At 37.0% G+C, this 27,842-nt stretch overlaps 1 protein-coding gene across 2 annotated transcripts; it reads left to right on the forward strand.

Annotated features, from left to right (window-relative positions):
• LOC137732525 (peroxisomal nicotinamide adenine dinucleotide carrier) lies at nt 1-8,223 on the forward strand. Of its 2 annotated transcripts, XM_088688063.1 has the most exons (11): nt 1-184; nt 337-423; nt 551-625; nt 1,066-1,196; nt 1,354-1,408; nt 5,101-5,253; nt 6,248-6,316; nt 6,404-6,511; nt 7,092-7,160; nt 7,422-7,476; nt 7,706-8,223. In XM_088688063.1, the coding sequence occupies exons 1-11, from the start codon at nt 104-106 to the stop codon at nt 7,894-7,896; spliced, it is 1,074 nt and encodes a 357-aa protein (XP_088544189.1). In that variant the 5' UTR covers nt 1-103; the 3' UTR covers nt 7,897-8,223. The 2 variants fall into 2 exon arrangements, with proteins under 2 accessions (XP_088544189.1, XP_088544190.1); XM_088688064.1 differs by lacking the exon at nt 7,092-7,160 and having other exon boundaries at nt 4-184.
• The last annotated feature ends 19,619 nt before the right edge of the window (nt 8,224-27,842 follow it).

A 27,842-nucleotide genomic window follows, 5' to 3' on the forward strand; every position in this document is an offset into this window, starting at 1 on the left:
AGCCAAATTGCCTTTGTTTGAAGATAATCAAGTGAAGTGAAGTGGCGGTTGAAAAGTGAAGTTGAGTACGAAGGGAAAGTACTCTACTAGTAGAGAGAGAAAAATGTCGAACGCAGTGGCGAATGGTCTGGCAGGAGCCGGAGGTGGTATCATTGCCCAGATTATCACTTATCCCCTCCAAACAGTATCTTTCTCTCTCTCTCTCTCTCTCTCTCTCTCTCTCTCTCTCTCTCTCTCTCTCTCTCTCTCTCTACCAAAGCAGAGTTGGTAGTTGGTACAACACCACCCACAAACGCAACCACACCCACACCGTCGTCTGTTTTTGGTGAATTGCAGGTCAATACGCGCCAACAAACGGAGAGAGTATCCAAACAATCATTTGCTAATTCCAAACGGCTTGGCACGCTTGTCCAAATACTCCAGGTAGTCATCATTCTATAATTATCTAATTAATTCCTCATTCCATTCGCTTAATTTCAATATTCAATTCAATTCGTTTCGCCATGCTGTTCCTAATTAATTCGATTTCATTATTGTTAATTGTTATAAGGTCATAAGAAGCGACGGTTGGGGAGGACTATACAGCGGCCTTAAGCCTTCTCTGCTCGGGACTGCCGCTTCACAGGTTCTTCTTTCCTTCCATTTTTATTATTTTTTATGTTTAGTTTTAATTCCTTCAAGGCCTCGTTTGGTGTATGACATTTGTTTGGGTTGGATTGGATTGGATAAATTACTTTACGTTCTTCAACAAGGATTAGATAAGCAAGCTGACATCCACTTGTTCCTTCCACATTTCTTCAACATTCATTGAATCTTAGTGATTTATCCTATTCCAAACCAACCCCAGACACCAAACGAGGCCTTAGCTCTACTTGTACATTTCTGATTTCCCTTCCCTCCTACAATGGACAAGATAATGAATGTTACTGATACTTCATTCAATCTTTCAGTTTGTTACTCTATGCTCTGCCAACTACGATTTATGATTCCTAGTATCTCAATGCTATGTAAACTGTGTTGTATGTTGTAACGTTTATCTTAACATTCACTGTTTCATGCTTGCAGGGAATTTATTACTTTTTTTACCAGGTTTTCAAAAACAAGGCCGAGGCCATTGCAATTGCCCGTAGAGCAAAAGGACGCGGGGATGGTACTATTGGGATGTTTTCTTGGCTTCTTGTGGCGGCTTTTGCCGGGTAAAAAGGAAAAAATCTTTTTTTATGCCATCATAAAAAGAGAAAAAACAACTATCTGTTTTCTACCCCCAAAGGAGTTTGGAAGCCTTGGGTAAGACAGGGAATTTTTCACTTTGGTGGTTGACGAAGAAATTTTTACCAATGTTTTTCCTTGCAGTTCCTTGAACGTGTTGCTGACAAATCCTATATGGGTTCTCGTCACTCGTATGCAGGTTCCTTCACTCTATTTTACTTCAACAAGTCAATGATTTTTTGGATGAGTTATAAGCTAAGCAAGTTGTGATGCTCCAAAATAATTACTTTGTTTTAGATTTCAGTTTCCTTATCCAAGTTTGAAAGTATAAAAATGAAAATAATTGTTTTGGGATTGCCTCTGCATGTTGTAATGTACTAAAGGGGTGGGGGAATGGGCTAAGCCTCACAATTGAATAGGCTAGCAAGTGAAGAGGAATACCACTGGATCGTAGTACTAAGTGACATATAATTATGTAGTACTTATATAATCACTATTTTTAAAACCAATACAAATTTATATATTATATTAATTCGGATCAGATAAACTCTAATTTGCATTATCGGGTAGCCTTAGGAAGAATGCCCGAAACTTAAGAAAGTTATGGAAATCCTTAGTGTAGAAAGACTGCCTTTATGGTGGTGCTTACTGGTTACATTTATAGGACTGGTGCCTTTTGGAAATCTCCATGCCTATTCGATTATCAATAAGGGCTTATTTTAGCTACGCCCCATGGAGAACTTAGAATTTAATCTTACATTGCTCCCTGTAACTCAAAAGTCACCACTTTACTCTCTGAAACACAAAGTTCGCTTCACTTTGCCCATTGGAACTCGATTTTGATCCTATTTTGCCCCCTGAAACTTGAAAGTCGTCTCTATAAAACTCAAAAATTCGCTCCACATTGTCCTTAGTTATGTTAATCTCTTATGTGAGATTGATTTGGGTGCACCAAGCTAATCAATTTCTTTTTTATTTTTTTCATCTCGTCAATTTCTTTTAAACTTAATATTCTCTGACTGTGAATGGTAACACATAATGGAGACTTATAATCAAATTTATTGCACATGTGGCTTAGTCTTATTGGGTGTTGTGTCCCACATAAGTTTTAGGAGGCAACCTATAAGTTTCAAGGAGAAGAACGAGTCCACAAGTCAAAGTTGAATGAATTTTGAGTTTCAAGGAAGAAAGTGATGACTCTTGAGTTACTGGGGCCAAAGTGAGTTCAAAATAGAATTCCAAAAGCAAAGTGAGTTATTGGGGGCAAAATGGGTGCAATGAATGTTTCTCTTGATGATAGTCTAAAAATCCACTGCCTCCTTTGTTTTTTGATTTTCCTCTACGATGCATGGACACGTCATCCGGTGCCATATCCTGTATCTAATACAGTATCGGATACAATACTTGATGGATACAGTCGGATACACTTCGGATACGTATCCTGGACAAGAGATATGGTCAACTCCGAGATATACGCGTGTCAACTTCGAGATACGGGTATCCCCTTTTTTGATACGTCTGACCTTCAAACGGAAAATTAAAACAGAAGTTTAAGAGAAGTCCAAAATTATCTGAAACTCTGATTTGTAGAGACGTCCCCTACAATTCCCTCAATCCCATATCTTCAGAATTTTCAGTTCTTCATAAAACTAATAAATACCCTATGATAGTCTGGTGTGGGTGAGAACTGCGCTGATGACATCTATCAACCCACTGCGCACTAGTTGATGTTTCAGTGATGCGCCAATGACATCTCTCTGGTGAACATCTGTAAACATTTTGTCCTGTTTTTTTGGTCAAAAAGCTTTGGGCTCTTCGGCTAAAAGCTTTGGACCGTCCGTACTGTTTTTGGTCGAAGAGCTTTGGACTATGAGGGTGCGTTTGTTGCATCGGACTGTCTTAGACTGGACTAACTTCAATGACTAAGCTGGATTGGCCTAGACTAGGTGAAGCGTTTGGTACAGTGTCGGACTAAAAAACTGGACTAACAATAAATTATTATTATTATTATTATTATTATTATTATTATTATTATATTTTAATTTGTTTTCTATTAAAAATATCAAAATGAATATATGAAAAAATAAAAGGGCATAGCCCTCTTCTTCTTCACGGATTGCAGGTGCTTCACCCTCACCGATAGTTCCACTCAATTCGTTGGATTCTTGTAAGACTACCATAAGCCTTAATGTACAAGGTACTAATTAACTAGGTAAGATCATATACCTGCAGAAATTAATGAGTTGATAACAAAACCGATCAGAATTTACATAGAACAACTTTCTATTTCATTTCATAAAAGGAAAAATAGCAGATAAATTGAAAACAAATGGGTAGCAGTCAAAACCCAAAAATCAAAACCCAGAAACCAATCAAATCTAAGAAATCAATCAAACCCACAAATCGATCAAAAACAAAAATCTATCAAAACCCAGTAATAATTTCATGAATCTTCAAAACAAAACTAAAGAAAACTAAGAAGAGAAAGTGGTAGAGGAAGCCGTGATTTATGAGGACGTGGCGGTGGTCCTGGGATGGACTGGCGAGCTTGTCAAGCAGGATGAGGAGTCGAGCAGAGCGAGGAGTCGAGTAGGACGACGCGAGAGAAAAGAAGGGTCTTAGCAATCCGGTGGTAGTCGAGGGGTCTCGCTAATCAGCAACAACATAGCACCAAGCAAACCCATGTGAAAAAAAAAATTAAAAAATTGAGGGAAAAAAAAAAAAAAAAAAAAAAGCAATCGTGATGGGAGAGGTTGCAAAAGAATAAGAAACTTGGAGAGGATGGAGCAGTTTTCTTCAAGGATTTGATTGGGAAAAAATTATCGGCATGTTAGAAATGGTGGGGGAGACCAAATTGGAAGTGGGTATTGGAGGCCTTGATGCATTGTGGGCTGAAGCGTTGGGAACTGAAGCTTGCAAGGGCTTGGCATCCATGGCGGTCACGATGACGCTCGAAGCAAATCGCCGCCACAATGCCCATTTCCTCCCCTTGATCTGCAAATCAACGCAAATTCCTTTGAGATCCAAAAGAACGTAGCCTAGAACTCGTAGAGAGGTGAAGCAGAGATGAGGAAGAAGATGAAAATGGATGCGGGAGTGGAGAAGAAGAAGCAGGGGCGAAGCAAAAAGGGCTAAGCGAAGATAGTCTTAGCGAGTCCCGTGGTTTGTGGAGGGTCTCGCTACGGGACTCACTAAGAACTCCTAGCGAGGCCTCTAATCCACGCGAGTCCCCTTTAGTCCCATTTAACTTAGTCCCAATACAAACCAAACATGGGACTACGTTAGTAAGTAGTCCAATCCAGTCTAGTCCTAGCTAACGAGGCCAAACAAACGCCTCCTTAGTCTAAAAGCTCACAAAATATATGCTTTTGTTATCCACTATATAATATTAAAATATTTGTACTCATATTTTTTGTTTGGAATTATTTCTACTTTTTCTAATACTTTATAAACAAGACATGTTCAGGAAAATGAGTCTTAGTTTGAATTTGAATGCTCATTTGATATTGTTTTAGATATATATATTTAATGCCATATCCATGTCGTATCTTGTCATTTTTTTTTTAAAACTTAACGTTTGTCATGTGGTATTTCTGTGTCTGTGTCCATGCGTCGTAGATTTTCCTATGTTTGTACATATGTAAACTCCGAAGTGTCTTTTGCGCGATAAAATTTTCATGGAATTTTTCCTAGATCACATATGTAACAACATTACCCGGAAGAAGGCAAATATATGCCAATGCCATCAACTCCTATTTAATTTACCATAGTTTCTTAATACTTGAATGCTTTGATGATTGTAATGTGATTTAATTTCCAATAAGTTGATAACTTCACTATGCATTTCATCATTCAAAGAATGACTTGTCTCTTTTCTTACTCTTTTTGAAGACACATACTCAAGCAGAGAGAAAAATTATGGAGGAAAGAAAGGAAGCTCTCTTAAAGGAAGCTTCTAAAAACTGTTTGACAGGTTCAGCATTGCAAGATAAATTGGCTGAACTTGATTCAATAAAACCTCGTCCGTATGGAACTTTGCAAGCGGTTAGTCAGTTCAACTTCTTTTGTCCATCATATATTTCCATTGACAGTGGCATGTGATTTTTGGTGAGTATTCAGTAAATATCATTTTTTTTCTTCTCGTGTGGATGTGTTGCATCCGAACCTGTATAATGTTAAAAGTGTATGTTTCTAACCAAAAGTTATATAGTTAATAAATATGCAGAAATTTAAGTTCTTACACATTAACTTAAAAAAGAGTGGAAAATTATGCCCGTAAAACTCAGCCAAACCTCAAGTCTGATAAAGCCTTTGTGATTGAATTTGTGTCTAGAACAATTCTTGTAGGAAATCAACCAAATAGTAACCTTTGGGGACATATTGCCCAAGGAAATAGCCCCCCAAATGCAGTTAATTATTCTTGGTTATCTATTTACATATTACACTAATTGTTGATGTCCAAAATGGATCAGTGGAAGATGATAGAGAAAGAGAGAGGGACACACACGCATGTATGGGCTATGCCCACAGAGAGATTTCTCATTGCGCTTACATTTTACAAGCTGGCTTAAGCGTAGAGACTTTAATTAAGGACTAGATCTAAGGTCAGGGTTGGTCCTCTTGTTCCCCTTCAGTGTGGGACTCTGGGATCGCTTCTGGTGCTGATATGTGATCTCGGTTTGCTTTGGCTCCTTGTGAAATGTTGGCGGCTTCCTATGGTTAGGCGGAAGCTTATCATCACTTCACAAGTGGAGGGCTCTATGTCCAGAATTGTTGTTCGGTCAGTCACAGTACAAAATTACAATCATTAATAATAAGCATAAAAGTTAGTAAGCAATTTCAGTGGTGATTTACCATAATTCACATGGTGCTATATCAGAATTCACATGCTTATTTATTCCGTTGTGCGTAGTTGGTTAAAAGCTTTGTTCAAACTGGGCCTAAGCTTTGACATTGAAGCGGATCCCTGTTTCTTCATGAGTGGTACAGCTTATCATCATTTTTCCCTGTGTGCATCTCCTATTTGCTGTTTTGATAGGTGCACGAGGTTCATACTGAATCTGGAATTGCCGGATTTTGGAAAGGCATTATCCCAACACTTATTATGGTTAGGTGTTTGAATAAATTCTATGTATCATTGAATAAATTTTAGCTACAGTAAGAGTTATTTCTTCATGAGTGATTCTGTTGGTAGGTTTGCAACCCATCAATACAGTTCATGATTTATGAAAGCTCTTTAAAGCATATGAAGACGAAACGTGCTGCCAGGAAGCAGGGATCAAAAAATGTAACTGCTTTGGAGGTATATGATGTACTTGAAATGATAGTTTTGCAAGCTTTTGTAGGTTTTACATTTTGTCCAAAGGTCCTAATAACGTGGTAATAATAATCAATGTGAAGGGTGCCCCTAGGGCTTCTGTTTTCTTCTGCGAAAACTGAACCGTCTGATAGTGGCCAAATTTTTGGGTTTGATGAACGGTTTTTACATTCCAAAAATTGAAAAAATCCAAAATTGGAAATTACTTATTTGGTAAGTACCAAAAAAGTCAACTTCAACCAATTACTGACTGATCATTACTGAAAAGTACCAAAATATATTATTGTATTTATTAATACTAAACCACCAATTTTACTATTATTTTCAATGTTTACACGCTGAAGCATGCACACACACACATCGCTATAGACTTGATAGCAGAATGACAAATAAACCTTACTATGTAATGATGTTAGTAAATTGCTATATCATACTATGTTAGTAAAATAGAATTTATTGAAATCTTCTGAAACCCATGGAAGTTACCGACTTATCGTAGATTACCATACCGAACCCATTTTTTTGCTCTCTCTCTCTCTCTCATATTACATTATTTTGTGGATAGGTTTTTTTGTTAGGGGCGATTGCAAAACTAGGAGCAACCATCTCAACATACCCATTGTTAGTTGTCAAGGTGAATTATGCTACTCTGTGCTTTGCATAAACCTATACAGGACATGGAAAAAAATAGTTCAACATTACTGCTAAATCCCACTTCATGTGAGTGAATTTTGTATGGTCATCAATTCGCATTATTACTAGGTCATGACCACTATTTCCACTTCTCTATATCACTCAACAAATGTGCTTGAATCTGCATTTCATTGCATGTGAGTTTATCCATCTTAATCTGCTCTAAATGTTCAATAATCTGTGTCACCTTGAGCCTATGCAGTCAAGACTGCAAGCAAAGCAGGAGATCGGGGGGAATATTTCACTAAGATACTCAGGTTCACATTTGACTGATATATAAGACATCAATTTTGTTTTGAGGAGCACGATTGTATCTTTCTTGTCTCTCTTCCTCTCTGCAATTTATTTTATTTGAGGAAATATGATCAGTCTATGTTCTGCATAGCTGAAAGGAAGATAGTTTTCACTTGTGTTTTCTCTATTGTACATGTTAAGTATCCATCGCTTGTGTGGTACACAGTTTGATGTGGTTTCTTGGGACCATAGGTACTTTCGATGCTATAACGAAGATGATCAAGTATGAAGGATTGCCTGGATTTTACAAAGGGATGAGCACAAAGATAGTACAAAGTGTTTTTGCAGCCTCTGTACTTTTTATGGTTAAGGAGGAATTCGTTAAGATTTACATGTTGCTGGCAGATAAGTGCAGTAGGGTGCTGCTTAGTTCAGCAAAATGATTACTCCATTGTAAGATGAAATTGTGTGTCCTTGATTAAAATGTGGAATATATTTAAACTGCCATTGCAGCCCGAGTGACCAGCTTATGTACTTTTCACACACGCACGGACACGCAAAAACGCACTGTTACAAGTGTAAGTAAGTGTGTGTGTGTGTGTGTTGCATGTACTCATTCTGGGAAATCGCATGGGGATCAAGGGTTCAGACTGTTAGTTTATTACATCCATAATCATTGTAAAACAAAGGAAGCACTTCTGGACAATATGATCTTAATGATGTTTAGATTTATGAACCATCTTTCCATCTCAATTTGGGATTTCGCATTACTTTCTGAATTCTTGTGCTATATAATTTCAGGTTATTTTTGTAGACAACTACGTTTGAAACCTTATAAGAATATTCTTCATGCTCATACTTATCTATGCATAGTTGTCCAAACCTTGCTGACAATGTACCGTTGAGGTGATGCTAGATGAGTGACGAGTGTTTTGATCAATTGAATAGGTGTCTTGGCAAGGTGTAGCACCATGGGCTTTGTTCACTGGACTATGGTTAATATTCCCTCTCAAGCTAGGTTGCGGAGATTGAGCAGTTAGCTTGGAACTAAGTAGCTTGAAACGAGCTTTGGGCAAGCTTTTAGTGAATATATCAGCTTGCGAGAGGTCACATATGATATGACAACTAACTTGTTGATGACCAATTCACAAATGTAATGATAGTCGATCTTGATATGCTTCATTCTTGCGTGAAAAATAGGATTGGCAGCAAGAGCAAGAGCACTTAGATTGTCACATAAGAGTAACGGTGGATTACGGAGATAGAAGCGAAGGTCATGGAGTAGGTAGCAAATCCATGATACTTCAGCAGCTGTTTGGGCTAGAGAACGGTATTCACTTTTAGTCGAAGACCAAGCAACAGCTGGTTGCTTCTTCGCACTCCATGAAATAAGGTTGTTTCCAAAAAATATGTAGAACCCGGATGTAGAACAACGATCAATGGGACAACCAGCCCAGTCGGCGTCCGAAAAAGCAATGATGTTTGTAGAGCCTTTGGTGAGAAGAAGTCCATGAACTGGTGTCCCTTTAAGATAACAGAGAATCTGCTTGACGGTGGTGAAATGAGCTGTTCTGGGATTTTGAAGATGTTGACAAACTTGATTAACGAAAAAGGCGATGTCAGGCCTTGTCCATGTAAGGTATTGCAAAGCACCAACCAATGATTTGTACATGGTAGGCTTGGCAATTCCTGACACGACACGACATGAAATTAACAGGTGTTTGGGTCGACACGATAACGAATTGGGTCATTATCAGTTAACCCGATAAGCACGTGTTAATATAACAGGTTGTTTTGGGTATACATGTGGGTAACACAATACACGATAAGCAAAATATTAATTTTATAACCCTAAAAAAATACTATAATAATTATATATATATTAATTTAACAATTTTATACCCCTAAAAACTATAATAATTATATATATTAAATTAAATATTAAAAATTGGTGACCATCGGATCGGTTTAAATATACATACCATTAATTTCTTAAGTGTTATACGTACAAAATAAATAAATTTAAATCTACTTAATAAATATATATATACACACACACACACACCATTGAACTTGATGAGATACGAATTTTACGAAACTAATTTCAACGATCCAACCATCAAACTTGTTTGTATATGCTTCGAGATCGCATTAGCAAAAAATCACAAAAAACAAACATTCAGAGATCAAGTAACGAGATAAAACTTTTCGACGGTTATCAACGAAAAATCATGATTTAACGGTTATTTTAACTCTGATTTTGATGATTTTTTACAGCTACACTCCTTGACCCTATATGAATACAATGAATGAACTTGATCTTCAATTTAAAATATTTATACTAGTGGATACCACAAAATCTTATGTTATACTTGGTGAAAGTATGAATAAACTCTGAAGTGTTAGTGAATCTATTGTTTTGATGGGATACGCATTCTACGAAACTAGTTTCAACGATCCAACTATCAAATATGTTTGTATATACTTCGAGATCGTATACACCAAAAATTGCAAAAAAAAAAAAAACATTCAGAGATCAAGTAACGGGACAAAACTTTTCAACGGTTATCAACAAAAAACACGATTTAACAGTTATTTTAACTCCGATTTTGATTATTTTTTACAGCTACACTCCTTGACCCTATATGAATACAATGAATGAACTCGATCTTCAATTTAAAATATTTACACTAGTGGATACCACAAAATCTTATGTTATACTTAATGAAAGTATGAATAAACTCTTTAGTGTTAGTGAATCTATCGTTTTGATGGGATACTCATTCTAAGAAACTAATTTCAATGATCCAACCGTCAAACTTGTTTGTATATGCTTTGAGATCGCATATGCTAAAAATCGCAAAAAACAAACATTCATAGATCAAGTAACGGGACAAAACTTTTCGACGGTTATCAACGAAAAATCATGATTTAGTGGTTATTTTAACTCCGATTTTGATGATTTTTTACAACTACACTCCTTGACCCTATATGAATACAATGAATGAACTCGATCTTCAATTTAAAATATTTACACCAGTGGATACCACAAAATCTTATGTTATACTTAATGAAAGTATGAATAAACTCTTAAGTGTTAGTGAATCTATTATTTTGATGGGATAGGCATTCTATGAAACTAGTTTCAATGATCCAACCGTCAAACATGTTTGTATATACTTCAAGATCGCATACACCAAAAATTGCAAAAAACAAACATTCAGAGATCAAGTAACGGGACAAAACTTTTAGATGGTTATCAACGAAAAATCACGATTTAACAGTTATTTTAACTTCGATTTTGATGATTTTTTACAGCTACACTCCTTGACCCTATATGAATATAATGAATGAATTCGATCTTCAATTTAAAATATTTACACTAGTGGATACCACAAATCTTGTGTAATACTTAATGAAAGTATAAATAAATTCTAAGTTAGTGAATCTATTGTTTTGATGGGATACGCATTCTATGAACCGTCAAACTTGTTTGTATATATGCTTCAAGATCACATACACCAAAAATAGTAAAAAACAAACATTCAGAGATCAAGTAACGGGACAAAATTTTTCGACGGTTATGAACGAAAAATCACGATTTAACAGTTATTTTAACTCCGATTTTGATGATTTTTTACATCTACACTCCTTGACCCTATATGAATACAATGAATGAATTCGATCTTCAATTTAAAATATTTACATTAGTGAATACCACAAAATCTTATGTCATGATGATCGATGAAAATTGAGGATTTTGTAAAAGGAATAACATGCAAGCTTTGAGTTCCATTGACAAGGTTTAAAATTTTGAGAAAGGCTTCACAACCTTGAAAACAAAAACTCTTTCATTTTGCATATCCTTTCACATTTAATATTTTGTAATAAACTAGTAGTGTATGGTTGTTTGTTTAGGTGCGATTAAAGTTGTTATAAAGTCTGATCGTAAGTTGTATTTGTAATAGGACAAGATATAAGTAGTATGAGAGTGTTCGAGTGATTATAGGACTCTTACATGAACAGTTGAAGAGTGTTTAAAAGGGATTAGGACTCTTTAATTCAACTGGAGATCGGATAAGATAAAGTTCACAACAACTACCTTATCTCTTTGGTAGTGTTTCACTCCAACTAGGACTCCTCTTCATACAATTCCTTGTCTTTCAAGCCTTAACTTCAATTCCTCCATATTTTTGCACAAGTTTAGCACTCTTTAAACTCCAAAACATCCAACCGTTGTGAAATTGGTACTAGGTGGTGGAATATCCTGAAATTAAAAACAGAGTCTGCTAGATCTAACTAGTCAAACTCGCTAGTCAGCTAAGCACATAACCGTTTATCAACCAACACATGTCAAGTAATACAACTTAGGTTACTAGAAGATATTCTAGTCAACTGTAGCCTAGTTTATTACTTAGTGGTACGTTGTGTGAATATGGTTGAAGTCATTATAATAGTTAGCAAGACTAGGGATGCATGTGGCAAATGCTAATAAATGAGATATGAGACAAGAAATAAGTAACTCTAAACACAAGATATTTTGGCCTGAAAAACTTACCTCTAGGTTAAAAAAACGTGGACTTCATGGAGTACAATCCACTAGTGCAAATAAGATTGATACAAGGTACCACATCAAGCTCATTTCTTAGATCTAATCTATGAAGTAGCTTTACCTTTGTGCAATCTTACTTTGCATGAGATGGAGACCTGTTAGGTCTTCATGAGGAGGCAAATCCAACCTGAACTCTTCTGCTTATGGCACCAAAAGCAACACATCCAATGCAAAATGATATGTTGATGATATAAATTTTGGATTCAACCAACAAGTTAGATTCTCGAATCAATTAGTTTTAGAAGTCAGATTCTCCAATCAATTAGTTGAAGTAAGAGCCCCATGCGAATCCAAAGAAAAACTTGGTCTTAAATGAGGATTTAAAACTTAATCTAGACCAAGAAAAGAATGCGAACCTATTTATCAATGATTGAGTATTTAATGTATAAGGAAGGTTTGGCAGTTAAGGTTCCATAAATGAAGAAGGGGGAAAGCTCAAAAGTTTTAAATGCACTCTAATTCTCTAACCATTTAATCTTGACAACCACCAAAAAATGAAACCCTAGCATTTATTTTCCCAAAATGGCTTGTTTGTTTTTAGCCACCAAGTACAAGAACCACTTGTCAACCCATAATACAATTTGGGTAGATCAATGGTTAAAAGCTGGCTACCAGAAAAAAATGTGTCAGTCAGCCTATATGGGTAGTCTTAATTTGCATGCCCATCCCATAAGAAATTGATGAACAAAACTGATGAGACAACTAAGCTAGTCAGAATATAACAAGAATTTTAGACATGAAATGCATATGCATGAACAAATCTTTGAGGTGATGTGCCACATCCTTGAACACTTATTCCCATCAACAAAAGCCCTTAAGGAAATATTCTAAAGCCTAAATAAAGCATGTGTGGTACAATTACAATGTTGACAAGGAAAGCTAAATATAAAAGACTAGACTCCACAATCACTCTCTTTGGCTTTCCTTGACCAAATACCCCAAGCCTACAACTAATTTCACTCATGCATGCTTAAGAGAAGAACCAAGGAATGAAACCTGCATAACAACTTTTGACACGAACAAGTAAAATTTATCATGGGTAAAGTAACTACTGTTAGCGGAACAACAATCAGAATCAATTAAATTAATGGAAATGTAATTTCTAACACAAATAACTATACTTACGAAATATATATGAATATAATCACAAGGAATAAAATTACAAAAATGCAATGAACTAACAAATTTTGCAGATAGAGGCTTGCGGATTTGCAATGTCCTCAAAATAGAATTTCGCCCCTACTCAGTGCTTGTAGTTGTTTAAGTGTCTGCTCCACTAGAATTCAACTGTCTATGATCATAGTTTCAGCACCGAAACTTTGATTCTGGCAAACTTTCGTGTGTTTCTCTCTCAAGAAAGATGTATGCAAATTGACATCTTTGATACAAGCGTATGTTAGAAATATATAAGCGGAAAGATGTCATTTCACAACAGATCTAACTGTTTGATTCAAATTCAAATAGCCACAACAGTTTGAAATAATTTGAAAGTTTAAAAATTATTAATCCCTAATAAAATGTTTAACCAATGAATGTTTTAATATGAAAAAGGAACGTAATCGGGCCCGCGATACCTTTTCGGAAAGGAAATGATGCCACGAGCAATAATCATCACTTTGCCATTAGCACGATGGATTTTATCTAAGATTGTTTACTAGTCCAAAAAAGCATTTAAAGTTTTGAAACGAAAATTGAACTTTTCATTTCACATCCCTTGTTTGTTCCAGATACTTCCAAACCTTTCTAGGGTTGAAGTTTTAATTCAAACATTGTTCTTTAACACCAACAGTTGCAAGGTATAAAACACATGGAATTTTAATTTTAATTTTCTCCTCATATTGTCATGTTAAGGCAAAGTTAAGGCAGAATATCACCAAATATAGCACAAAACTGGAAATGGTTCAAGCCCAACTAAGAGAATTGAACTCCCCTAGAAATGGTGCTCTCCATATAAACGAACTCCCCTAGAATCCAAGACCACGGTTTGAAACATGCAATAACAAGATTACCTTTAACGAGTTCACTTTTCTGACAAGGGACTATGACTCAGCAAAAAAGAAAGAAGTCCATTTACAACTAGTTATGTGCAAAAGTACAGAACAATGTACCCAAACTAAAGGGGAGAAACACTCTAAAACGATAAAGATCAAGATGACATTTGTAATCTTTGCACCAATAAACAACAACTAAACTACAATCCACAAAGCGAATAAAGAAAAAGTAGTTTGAATATCAATACTTCCAAGATATATTGTTAATACAAGTGCTTGACAAAAGGACATGTAATGCAATTCTCAAAATACAACTTTGCAAGGGCATACAAAAGATAGTAATGCAGAGATGAACACTTGCTCATGATGCAACTATTATGTGTCAAGGTAAGGGAATAGAATTGGTGATAGCCATCCTAAAATCATAGAACCAATCACTTAACCTTAAATGAAATTTCAAAGTTAACCAAACTTTTAACAATCCATTGACCTTAAGAAACAACACTTCCTACATAATATGAACAAAAAACAAGATTCGCAAAAAGCAAGGCATAAGTCTTGAGACAAAAGAAGAAATAACTTTGGTGAAAAAATGAGTGAGACACCATTTTGTGAGATGGGAAGGTCATTGGAAGATAAGGTGAAATTTTGATGAGCCACCATTTGTTCAGAATTTTGGATTCATGACATGCAGAGGGGATCTTGAAGCACAAACACATGACATTGCATGGAAGGTCACTTTTGATGGGATTTTTCTATTTTTGATTATATAATTATATGATTTCTTTTAAGACACCCCTTTCTTACAACCTCCCCGCCCCCCTTCCCTTTTCCTCCTCCTCCTCTTCTCTTTTTTGGTTTTGATTTGGAAAGAGGACAAAAAAAAAGATGAGAATTAACACTTGGTTCGAATTATAGAGTAAGTAAAGTTCACTGGGACTTCGAATCAAGCTGCGCTGGCCGACACTTGGAAGGTGACGAAGCCATAAAATGTAGTGATGTGGAAAATGTGAATAAATTTAAGCCTAAAAGTGCCTAAATATAAAAGTGCGTTGGCGAGCGAGAATGAACCCATTTCACACGTGATGTCAGAGCATAAGTAAAGTACAGTAAAGTGGATAAGGATTATACCCTCAGAGGTAGCCACCTATATTGATAGTCGTAAAAAATCCTCGTCGATACAAACGTTCTGCAGCTAAAACCAGGAGGGGCGAAAAACAAGGGTGAGTGGGCCTGAAAATACAGAAAAAAAACCTTTCTGAAACATTGTAACCCCTCATCATAAAACAAGTGTACTTTTCAAAATATCATACTACGTATAAGTATGAAAATCAAATGCATACCAAAGGTACGTCTAGAAGTATGCCACAACAGATATTCTCAACAACAATATAGATATGATTATGTGCTATAATCTATACTAACATGTCGGTCGGAATCACCTAATGTGACTTGTACGACTGCACCTATAACTCATCAGTCATATGCTAACACACGAGTCAGAGTCACCTAATGTGACCTGCATGACAGACTAGGTGTAATAATAAACACTCTAGTGTTACGATCATGTGAAGCTTGCACTATGCGCAGTTACCTACGAGTCGGAACTACCTATTGCAGTTTGTACAATAGGCTAACACCTACTTGGATCTAAGGCGAGCGTGCGATGCTGGGAGGTGAACATAGACGTGAAGACTAGCCTGGCCTCGGCTGAGCACTCACCTGGGGTGTAGCAATGATGAGCAAACTATATGAACGCATGCCATAGAATTCAATCATTCCAAACAACACAATGAGCTCACCTGAACTTACCTGCGTGTCCCATAGAATTACTTAGCATTTCTTAATAACATAGGTGTAATAACATAGAATTACTTAGCAAACTATATGCTAACACACGAGTCAGAGTCACCTAATGTGACCTGCATGACAGACTAGGTGTAATAATAAACACTCTAGTGTTACGATCATGTGAAGCTTGCACTATGCGCAGTTACCTACGAGTCGGAACTACCTATTGCAGTTTGTACAATAGGCTAACACCTACTTGGATCTAAGGCGAGCGTGCGATGCTGGGAGGTGAACATAGACGTGAAGACTAGCCTGGCCTCGGCTGAGCACTCACCTGGGGTGTAGCAATGATGAGCAAACTATATGAACGCATGCCATAGAATTCAATCATTCCAAACAACACAATGAGCTCACCTGAACTTACCTGCGTGTCCCATAGAATTACTTAGCATTTCTTAATAACATAGTATTTATGAGCAGGTAAAATGCATATGAATATGCCATGATCAAATATAAATCTCAACCACCACGGCATTATCATAAAAGTAAGTAAAACGTGGCATAACATGCATAAATCAACTTAAAAGCATTTGTGGAAACTATCAATTACACACACACACACACACACACACACACACATATACTATAAAAAGGAAAAGACCCACTCACTTGGAGTCCGCGCTACAACTCCCTAGCATGAATATTAAGGCATCTCGAATGATCGACGCCTAGAACAATTATCAAATCACATTTCAGAATTCTTATCGATAGAACATGTAACTTACATAAAACACATCCCCAAGGACGTTCTAGAATGATTTGAATCTCATTGACCAAAAGTCAACCGTCGGTCAAAGGTCGACGGTAGGGTCCATAACTCTACGCAACTCGATTCGGAAGATCCACAACTCAGATTTCTGATCTATGACTTCCCAAAAGTTTCAATAAGCTTCTAGAACAACATTGTAAAGTTTCGAAATGATCCAACGGTCGGATCTCCGCCAATTGCTAAAATTAAGTGATGGCCAACGTTTTAATTTACTAACTTACAATTCAATTCGGGAAGATCCGTACGTCGGATTCCCAATCCATAAGTTTCTAATATCCTCAAATATTACGTACTATAATGTATTAAAGTTTGGTGACGATTTCTTTCAAAACTATGTTCAAACGATGAGATTTCATCAATCGAACTTCACCAATGGAATTGGGGTATCAAACTTAGCTTAGGAAGGTCAAGGGGTGCCTCGACCCACGCGCCGCCGCACACGGTGGTCGGCCACCCCGACTCGTCGGAAAAATCAACTATTTTTAAAAATTCTCAAATTTTACAGGAATGAAGATCTCAATGAGTAGAGCAAGTTTTGTACCTGTAGCCAAGTCCAATTTGGCCAGAAAAAGCCTCAAATCATCCTCGAACCGCCGGAAACCTTAGAAAGGGCGGGATTCGATTCGACACCATTGCTGTTCCGACACCCCTGCTAGTGTTTGAGCCTTGCTTATGGGTTCAAAGGGAGTCAACTGGAGGTGGTGGTCGAAAGAAATTGTTGCAGGAAGGCGGATTCGCCATCGTGCACCCACGAACCTGTATGGTTTGTTCTTCGTGATACGGGGCCAAAACCCCATCACTCTTGGGTGAAAAATGGAGAGGGGATGATGGTGATTGATTTCTAGGTGGTGGAAAACCTTGGATCGCCAAAAAAAAATGGAAATGTAGTCGGGTCGCGTTGGTCTGTGGGGAAGAAACAGGTTATGAACCAGTCAAAGGGATTCGATGCTCCTCCATTCTCTCATTTCCCCTCCTTTCTCTCCTCTCTGGTTGGTCACTCTCTCTTCCTCTTCTTTTTGGTTGGGCAGCAGCCCTCTCCTTTCTCTTCTTTGATTAGGTAGCATCCCCTCTGCTTTCTCCCTTCTTTTTTCTTTCTCTTCCATCCAATAATCTCCCTTCCATCATTTCTCACAAATCAAATTTTTTTTAAAAATAATATAATAAATAGGAGAAATATATAAAATAACAAATAGTAATCTTTGCAAAAGTACTTTTCGGATTTGTAGTTCCGTGAAACTTTAACCGTAGCTTTGATTTTGATTTTGCTTGCGCTTATGCGTACGTATCGTTGAGTACTTCTGGAATACGGTAAAGTAATAGTTCATACGCGTCATGAACTAACGGTCAACAAAAGTCAATACCCTCACCTCATTTTTGTAAATTCACATTTTTAAAATTTATAAAACTTAAAATTAGGGACATGTTGTCACAACTAGCATTCAATTAGAACCAAACCAAATTTAATTTCAAGATCACCTCAAAATTTGGATGAGTGGGAAAATAATTTTTTAACCTTTCAATGAGAACCTTTGACATTATAGTGAATAATTATCCAAGGTTAATCCATATATTACTAACAATGTATGCCAGTTAGGAGATGCATATAGAGAGAAAGTATAAATAACTGATGAATTAATTGACATGGAAGAAGCATGCATAGAGACAAGATAGTCTCACAAAGCTTGGAAGCAAAGTTATTCAACCTATTTAATTTACAGCATAACAACCAATAGACCGTCGAAGATTTTCGTGTTTTTAATTATCTAGAGTTTTAGTGAGGATATCAACTAGCTGTTTTTCAGTTGGCATAAAGTTTAAGGTAAGTATCTTACCTTCCACTAGATCTCTAACGAAGTGATGCTTTATATCAATATGTTTGGTTCTTGAAATTTGGACAAGGTTCTTAGAAAAATGTCAATTGCACTCATCACAATAAATAAGAAAAGTGGATTGAGAAATACCATAGTCACTGAGCATTTGTTTCATCCACATCGACTAAGTGCAACAACTTCTAACAACAACATATTTAGCTTTAGTAGTAGACAACAAGACATAGTTTTGCTTTTTACTATGCCAAGCAACCAGATTGTTCCCAACATAGAAAGACCCTCCAGAGGTACTTTTTCGATTATTAATACACCCAGCTCAATCAACATCACTAAATCCAACCAGATTTGTGTTGGTGTCATGAGTATATTACCCAAAATCAGTAGTCCCACTCATATATTTGATAACTTTCTTGAAAGCCAATAAATGAGACACTTTGGGACAACTTTGAAACCGAGCACACACCCCACTGCAAAGGCAATATCAAGTCTAATGGCTGTAAAATAAAGTAGGCTCCCAATCTTGCTTCTATACAAGGTTTGGTCAACATCCTTTCCACTTGAGTCCTTGTGAATTTTTTTCATATGTACTCATTGGTGACCTAGCAACTTTTGATCATTCAAGACCAAACTTCTTCACGAAATTCTTGGTATGCTTGGCTTGAGAGATAAAAATGCCATCATTTTCTTGTTTTACTTAAAGTAAAAGAAAGTAATTTAGTTCACCAACAAGGCTCATTTCAAACTCACTTGTCATCATATTGATATACTATTTTACACGAGAGTTCGAGGTGGAGTCGACAACAATATCATTCATCTACACTTGATCAATCACAACATGAGACTTCACCTTCTTTACAAACAATGTCTTATCAATTAAGCCACAAGTATAACCGTGAGCGAAGATGAGAAGACAATCTGTCACTCTATGCACATGGGGATTGTTTAAGGCCATAAAGGGCTTTCCTTAGTTTATACACCCCACTAGGATTATGAGGATCCTCAAAACCCTTTGTTTGTTCCACATAAACTTCTTCATTGGGATACTCATTAAAAAATGCAATTTTAACATCCATTTGAAACAATTTGAACTTAAAATGGAATGCAATAGCACAAAGAAGTTTGACAGATTCAAGACGAGCAACTGGAGCCAAGGTTTCATCAAAATCCAACACATTTTAGTTGAGAGTATCCTTGTGCAACGAGTTTGGCCTTATTTCTTATTACATTTCGTGACTCATCACACTTGTTCTTCTATATCTATATAGTACCAATGACATTAGTGTTTGATGGACAATTGAAAGAGACTAGACTTCATTCCTCTCAAATTGATTTAGCCCTTCTTGCATGGCCAAAATCCTTTTCCTTATCAATTAAGGCACCTTTGATGTTCTTGGGCTCAATCTGGGAGACATAGCAAACATAGACAACTTCATCTGCTATCTGTCTCCAAGTTCTAACACCTTTGTCAACATGACCCATAACATCTTCATCTCGATGACTTCTAGCCGATTTTGGCTTATCCTTGAACATGATATAGGAATCTTGGTCAGTGCTTGATTGACTGTCTGTGTCACTTTCTAACATCTCACCTGACTCAACAAAAGTATCACTGTTATCCTCCGAGGGAGGAGAGAACAAATCAACATTTTTGTCATCAACTTTAACATTTATGGATTCCATGATGGTATTTCTTCGAAGATTGTAAACCTCATAGGCCCAGCTTGTGTTGGAGTACCACAAAAAGATCCCTTTATTACTCTTAGTATCAAATTTGGCTAGTGTTCACGATCTCTCAAAATATAGCAAACACTTCCAAACACTCTAAATTACTTCAACATTGTTTTTTTACCTCTCCAAAGTTCATAAGGAGTCACATCATTGCCTGGCTTGAGAACCACACAATTTGAGATGTAGCATGTAGTATTCACGGCTTTGGCCTAGAAATGTTTTGCAAGATTCTTGCTATTCAACATCTCCCTAGTCATCTCAATCAAAACACAATTTTTTTCAACAATCCCATTATGTCAAGGAGTGATTGGAACAAAAAATTCATGTTTGATGCCATTAGTTGAACATAATTCATCAAATTGAGCATTCTCAAATTCAGTACCACGATTAGTCCCAAGTATACCTTGAGTAGTCATCAACAATTACCATAATATATTTCTTCCCTCCAATGGATAGTGTCTTGACTAGACCAACAAGATCCATATGCACTAATTGTAGAGTCTTGAAAGTCGTAATGTCAGTCATTCTCTTGTACCCAATTTGGTCTGTTTTCCTAACTGACATGATCGATAAACATAGGAGTTGGTGATAAAAAGATGAGGTAGACCACTTACGGCTTCACAATTAGACTATTTTTGTAGATCTTTGAAGTTTACATACCCGCCTTTTATGCCACAATACACTTGTTTCATCAATTGCTTTGTTACCCATGGGAACTTAAGCAATAAACACATATAATGCACTACAATGACCATAAGAATGAGTACTCAAAAGAGAAGTCACCAATTTTAAGCATCTAAAATGTAACATTTGTCTCTAGATCTTTGGAAGAACCAACATGTTCTTCCCATTTTTGTCCATAATTCGACAGCCTCTCTTGGAGAAGTAGACCTTATCCACCACTTCATCAAACAACTGGCTAATACTAATGAGGCTTGACTTCAAACCTTCTACATAACTAACATCCTTAAGGTGATGAAGACCAAGAATATTGACAACACCATTACTACTGATGTGAGGCTTACGTCCACTATCAAAAACTACACCACCACCACTAAAAGGGGAAAGAGATAGAAAGTGTGGAACCAAGATTTTCTGGGCCCATGGCATGTGGAAAGAATAATCGAAATGTTCAAAGCCCATGTAGCGTAGTCCGGTAGGATAAGTTTATGCCTATTAATAATATTACTTGTCCCCTAGGTAATTAAGGAAACCCTAATTAAAGTCAAATTAGGATATCTTAGACCATCTCCAAAGGAGATGCAAAAAATGCCACATAGACTTATAACGGTAACAAAGGACGTACCACTCACTCCAACCGAGACATCAAAGATGACATAGAAAAGAAGGCTAAGCTTACATGGACAAATAAATGTCAAATTTAAAGTTACCTTCAAATTTGACTTTTGTTATGTCCAAAGGCATTCCACTTGCCTTACCTTAAATGCAAGCATATTTAAATATTATTTTATTATTTTTAAACCAACAACAACCCAACTTTTATTATTTTTGTTAAAAAAAAACATAAATGAAGCAATAAATGTTGATATATCGGGTGGAAGGAAAATATTGACAATATGTCAAATTGCCAAGTTAGCCATCAAATTTAAATTTGATGTTTTGAATTTGATGTCTCATTTGGAGATGCTCTTAGGGATTAGGCAACATAATCATAAGGGTAAATTACACAAACTACCTCAACTATAGGTCGAACCACAATCTCATACCTCATTTTTAGACATTGCAATGTCATACATCAACGTACACATTAGTTGCAATGTTAGACCTCTGTTAAAAAATATGTCAATTTGTTTGTAAACTGTTGACATGGCAAACACAGGACCCACTTTCTTGCTTAATTGGATTAAAAAATTAAAAATTCTCTCCTGATTCAGTTCTCTGTTGCCTTTCTCCCAATCTATTCCAATGGTGTTGGCTCCTTTCTTCTCCAAAACCGCCATTTCCTTCCTTCTCCTCCTGCATCTCCACCTCTCTACCATGGCACTCCTCCCCTCCTATTCCTTCACCGCATTTCGCTATATCCCTGCCGCTACACCCTCACTGTCCTCTCCAAAGGCGAAAGCGTTGTCATCGTTGAGTCTGACAAGGCTGACATGGACATCGAGACCTTTTATGATGGTATCCTCGCTGCCATTGTCATTGGGGAAGTTTTTTGGGCGATGGTTCTGCGTCGTTGGCCTCCATTCTTGATGGTGTTGTGATTTGCATTTTCTGGGTAGTCTTTGTGCTGCTTTTTTCTCAATAATTTCAAGGGCAATCATTGTTGCTTTGTGGTGTGGTGTGGTGATTGTGTTAGGTTTGGTGGCTGTGTTTTTTCCCATAACTAATTGTTTTTAATTACACAACAAAGCTTATTTACTCACTAAAGTTATGGAAGAAATATTTTATTTTTGACTGATTTTGATGGGCATAAGCTTTCATAGCAGATTCACTGCTTGTTCTATGTCCAGTTGTAAAGATGAAATCTGGAAGTCATGGAAGAACCTTCCACTTCGTGCAAATTGGATTCTCACCATAATCAAAACCCTAGGTCCCCAGAATCCCGAAGTGATAATTTTATTGGATTCCACTTCCTGAAATTAGGGATTTGATCTTTATTTTAGTATCAAATTATAATTTTTTATCAGATAAAGATCCTTTTTTGGATTGTTCATAGTTTGAATGGGTGGTAGTGATGGAGAAAGGAAGAGATGGAGATAGAGTTGGTTGATCGAGTGGGAAGGAAAGAAGGAGAAGATGAACAATGTTGGTGTAAGTAATTTTTTTTTTCAAAGTAATATTCAATGTTTTTTTATAAGGGATTTGATTAATTTTTTTTTATCTAATTGGATGAAGGATAGGCCCCGCCTCAGGCCACGTTAGTGTTTAACAGAGAAATTGATGGACAAACTACCAGAGGTATGACATTGCAACAAATTCATAAGATGAGGTGCGACATTGTATGAGATTATGGTTCAACCCATAGTTGAGGTAGTTTAGTGTAATTTACCATAATCATAATTATAGGATGATTGGGTATCTTATTCTAGATTTCCTCGTAGACAGTCTTCCGATTTGATGAACATCTCTTCCTACAAGGACTCTCAAGATCCCTCTAAATACATTAGTCTGGGTATTTATTAAGGGGATACCATCACTTTATTATCTACAAGACTACTATAGACAAACGCATCTCCCTTTACCTATCTTTCTCTTAGACATATACACACTTATCCTATCCATGCATAGCATAGGCCCATACGCCGCCGTCTACGTGTAGACACGTCCATGGAGAACTATTGCCCAACGCCCCGTTATAGGCTATTAGTTAAGGATGGTTTACTCTATTCATTCATAGAATTACACCCATGGTTTGATTTTCCTTCTCGAAGATATGTAGGTAGACCTTTCTGGATTCAACCATACCCCCTAATCAACCTCATTCTCCCCTTACCACAGATCATGGGCTAGTCTAGCTGGATTCTTTCCTCTGTCCACGGATGTGCACGAATTTAGTTCCAACAATTGGTACTTTTATTGAGAAATAACTCATATTCCTCCTGACTAAATCACTCTACTATGAACAATAGCAATGCCCAGATAACGGTAGAATTTTCATGGTGCTGTGGCCGCACAAAAAGAAAAATTTGAAGACATACGAACACACTGAGCAACACAATCAGACGCAAGAGATTGTTTTACGTGAAGGGAAAATCATGACGACCAACGAAAAATCTTCTCTATTGGTTGTTCTCTTAATTGCAAGAAAAATCAACAATTTACACAATTCAACGATCGACAACCCTTTTTTCTAATACAAGTTATTAAGCAACAAAAGACGGAAAAGAACTGGAGGAGATGAATGAATACTTCATGTTCTGAACGTGAATTTGGTGGTTACTTTCTGAGTAGATGAATGAAGTAAACAAAAGGGTAATATGAGTTTCCTGCACTTTATCTCGGGCCATGGAATGAGCAAGAAGATCATAATATGACACTGTTTGGGCTGGATTTTGGATCTAGTCCCTCACATAGCTCCCCGGGGAAATGGCTATTTCTTTCCTATCAAGCAAGATCTTGCTGCTTGGTATGCTGCAATAAGAGTTTATTGTTAGTTTGAAAGGTGCATTTGTGGGGCCTTTGGTTTAGGCCTTGAGGCTCACAATCAAAACTAGCAAGGATCTGAGTGTGCCACTATTATCTTTTTGTATAACAGACTGCTTGTATAGGTTTAAGCCGATTACTTACGCCACAAGTTACTTAGACTTCTTGTCATCAAAGGATTGTCACATATGGGTTAAGTTTGCATGTTATTTTTTTTTTTTTTTTGCCTTGTAAACAAGGACTTTTAATTTATAACATGGTATGTCCAAAATGAAGGGGGTTCAGGGCCATTGCAACCATTTCCTCGATCAAAGTTTGCTTAAATGAAAACAGGTTCATTAACTTATCCAAATTTTGATTACATATTAGACTTTTAAGTGGAGATCAGTCGAAAGTGATTTGAAATACATGAAGTAAAATGCATTAAACAACATATCTACTATATGTAAGTACAAAGAAGAGAGATTCGAGCACGATTTAACCTTGTTGGGTAATGTTCAACTTCTTGCAACCACTTCTCTTTGTGTTTACAGAGGTTTGTATCTGAGGGATGAAAAGTAAAAGGGTTTTACAGAAGGAATCGATTATACAACAACTAGGGAAGGTAGTAGAGCTTCTAAACTTGACAAAAGATGGCTTTCTATGGGGAAACTATTGCTAGGACATAATCTGGACAAAGTTCTGCTTTCTAGGTATAAATTTGTTTAAGAAAAAAGTTTGTACGTCTTTTGATTGATTGGTTGAGTGTCCTTGTCTCTGGTGTCCCTCTTTGCTTTTATAGACAATTTGGCCCGACTGTCCAAGCTTTGCCTTTAGCTGATAGCTTTCGGGAGGCAGTGAGTCATCACTTATTTACTTATCGATGCCCTTGAAAAGTGCTTTTTGTTGATTGTGAGGTGCCCTCTGGAAGCCACCACTTCACACATAGGCTTTGTTGGAAATGTGCCCTAAAGCCAATCATATGATGATACTTTACTGACATTTCACAGGTTAAACTAATCTAGTTTAATATAAAGGGCAAAGATTATTGTTTAAAGCCGTCTCATATAAATGTTATATGCTTAAACGATAAGTCCAAGGAATATGTAATCTGGAGAATGTGATCTAAAGAAGTTAGATTCATGAGACCATTCTCTTTCATATACATATCCTAAACGTTTCTGATCATAGGATTGACAATTAGGCATTGACAGTCTGTTAAGATCAGTATGTGCTATGTCTTCTCTTAGGGAGAGTGACTGGTATCTAGTCATTGATGTGACTGACACCAAGACAAGCATGTAGGTGCTCAATAGAGAATGAGTCCACTGAACACGATCAACAAGGAGTTCTCATATTCATGACACATGAGAAACTCATGGTTGGGATAATGCAAAGAGCCCCTTGACCTGAGGCATCATAGTTGTCTTGTGGTTAGGTTCTTGATCTTTGACTATGTAAAGTCACTTCGTCAGAGGGTGTCCACGACATAGTTAGGGTTAAGCCATATAGCCACGGAGCAAGTGAATGCGCAACAAGGGATCTCTAGCCTTCAAACCATTTGAGGGAGAATACTCTATGATATGATTAAGAATCTCTGACCAAAGTATGAATAAGATTTAGGAAGTCGTTCCAAATTACATTCAAGGTAATCATATAAGTAAGAGAATCACATTGGATAGTAGACATGAATAAACTATCAAACCAAACAATGTGGTCAAGAGTATTGTGTTAGAGAAAGATCGTATTGCATTGTAATCCTAAACTGAATAGGTTCTCCACCTCTTCTGATTAGCTTGGGTAGCCATGACATACTGCTATCTGTCACTCATGGTTTGTGGAAGCCCTAAGGGTGAGTAATCACTAAATGGAGAATTGAAAGTAAGTTTCAATTCACAATCGATTTAAAGAGTTCTAATCGCCCACTGCCTCACTAAAATGAACCTAATGGATCGTACACCGAGTAAGGTAGAGATTGAAGAAAAATCAGAGATTAGTAACGATAATTAAATGGTTTAATTATTTATGGCTAGGATTAATTAATATGTTAATTAATCAAACGAATATGTTTGTTATAGACCTTGGGTTAGTTTTGGGCCACAAGGTCCAATGAGATTTGAATGTCAAGCCCATTAACTCAAGTTGTATGACAACTTGAAAACACAAAGGGCTTGAAAGCCCAACAAACCCTTAATGGCCGGCCATATAGAGAGGGATAGTGAACTTGCCTTAATTGCAAGTTAGCAACTCTATTGTGAGGTGGTATAAAGGCAACTTTACAACCATTTCATCCTTAGGATTTTCTAAGGGAAGAAAAGAGAACACAAAGCTCTCTCTTCTCTAATGAAGGCCGGCCACCCTAGAGGAACTTAGCTAGCAATCTTCCTTCCTCTAGGTCACTCATCTCTTCATCAATGCTTTCTTTAGTGTGGAGACTTAGAGGTTCTCTATTTTGGGAACTTGGAGAATTCATTCTACCATCCTCATCCAAGAAATCCATGGAGCTAAGAAGTAAGGAATGAAGGCCCTATCTCTTGGGTGATTAGCGTTTGCTTATGCAAAGAGGAATCAACAAAGGTATAATATTTCTCAACTCACTTTGTTCTTGAGTTGAGTCTTGGTTCACTACACTCACTAGGCCTTGAATTTCATGGGTAAAGTTTTGTTTTTGAGTGCATACAAGCATGATTCCACGTTTTAATTGTTAATTGCATGCATAGATGTTGCTCAAATGAACTAGTTTTCACAAATATATCCTTTAGTTCCCACTTCTGGCTATGATCGTTGCCCGAGTAAGTCTCCTTCCTTGGTTCGAGCTTCCTCCATTTGGACCCTCCTCCTTTATTAACCAATGGTGGTGGCCTATAAGGGGGGGTTATCCGCAGTTGTGAGCTCACCTTTCCCACTGGATTCTCCGATTACTTAGGGCATCCCATACTTCGTTTGGTCTTGCCCGCTCTGCCCCTACTACCTAGTAAGAATAATAGGGGGTCGGGCAACTCTGTTCCTAGGATCTCTTATAACATTGGCTGACTAACTCCAGATCCTTCCTTGTTTTTTCCTTTATCTCTCTTTTTCTCAAGTAAAGGAGATAGAGGGATAATTGGTTCATTCTCAGGATTTTCTTCCCTGGCACAACCATTTTTTGGAGTAGAGTACTCCAGATCTAATCTTCTTTCCAAACTCCCTGTTCAAGAACAAAGTCTGCTTACTTCTCCTCTGGTTTCCAGAGTGATATTCTCCATACTTTTCAGCATTTGTACCATGGTGGTTTGCAAGTCCTCATTGGTTACCTTCCCTCCTAACTTTTCGGATGGAGTTGGGCTTTCTAGAATAGTTGGTCGTTGCAGGGAAGGAAAATCCTCTGGATGATTTGTCATGCTCGATCTTGGTAGATACTGGGGTGGTCCGTATTCTGTGTTTGACTTGTAGATTTTCTCCCTCCTTCTTATTGGCATAAAAGACTAATGATATCCCACCGGGCATGCCAAAACTATGTTTGGGAAAACATTACTTTGGAGAAGGA

The sequence above is a fragment of the Pyrus communis genome, chromosome 16 (genome assembly GCF_041283825.1).
Source record: "Pyrus communis isolate YQ-2024b chromosome 16, ASM4128382v1, whole genome shotgun sequence".
Lineage (NCBI taxonomy): Eukaryota > Viridiplantae > Streptophyta > Magnoliopsida > Rosales > Rosaceae > Pyrus > Pyrus communis.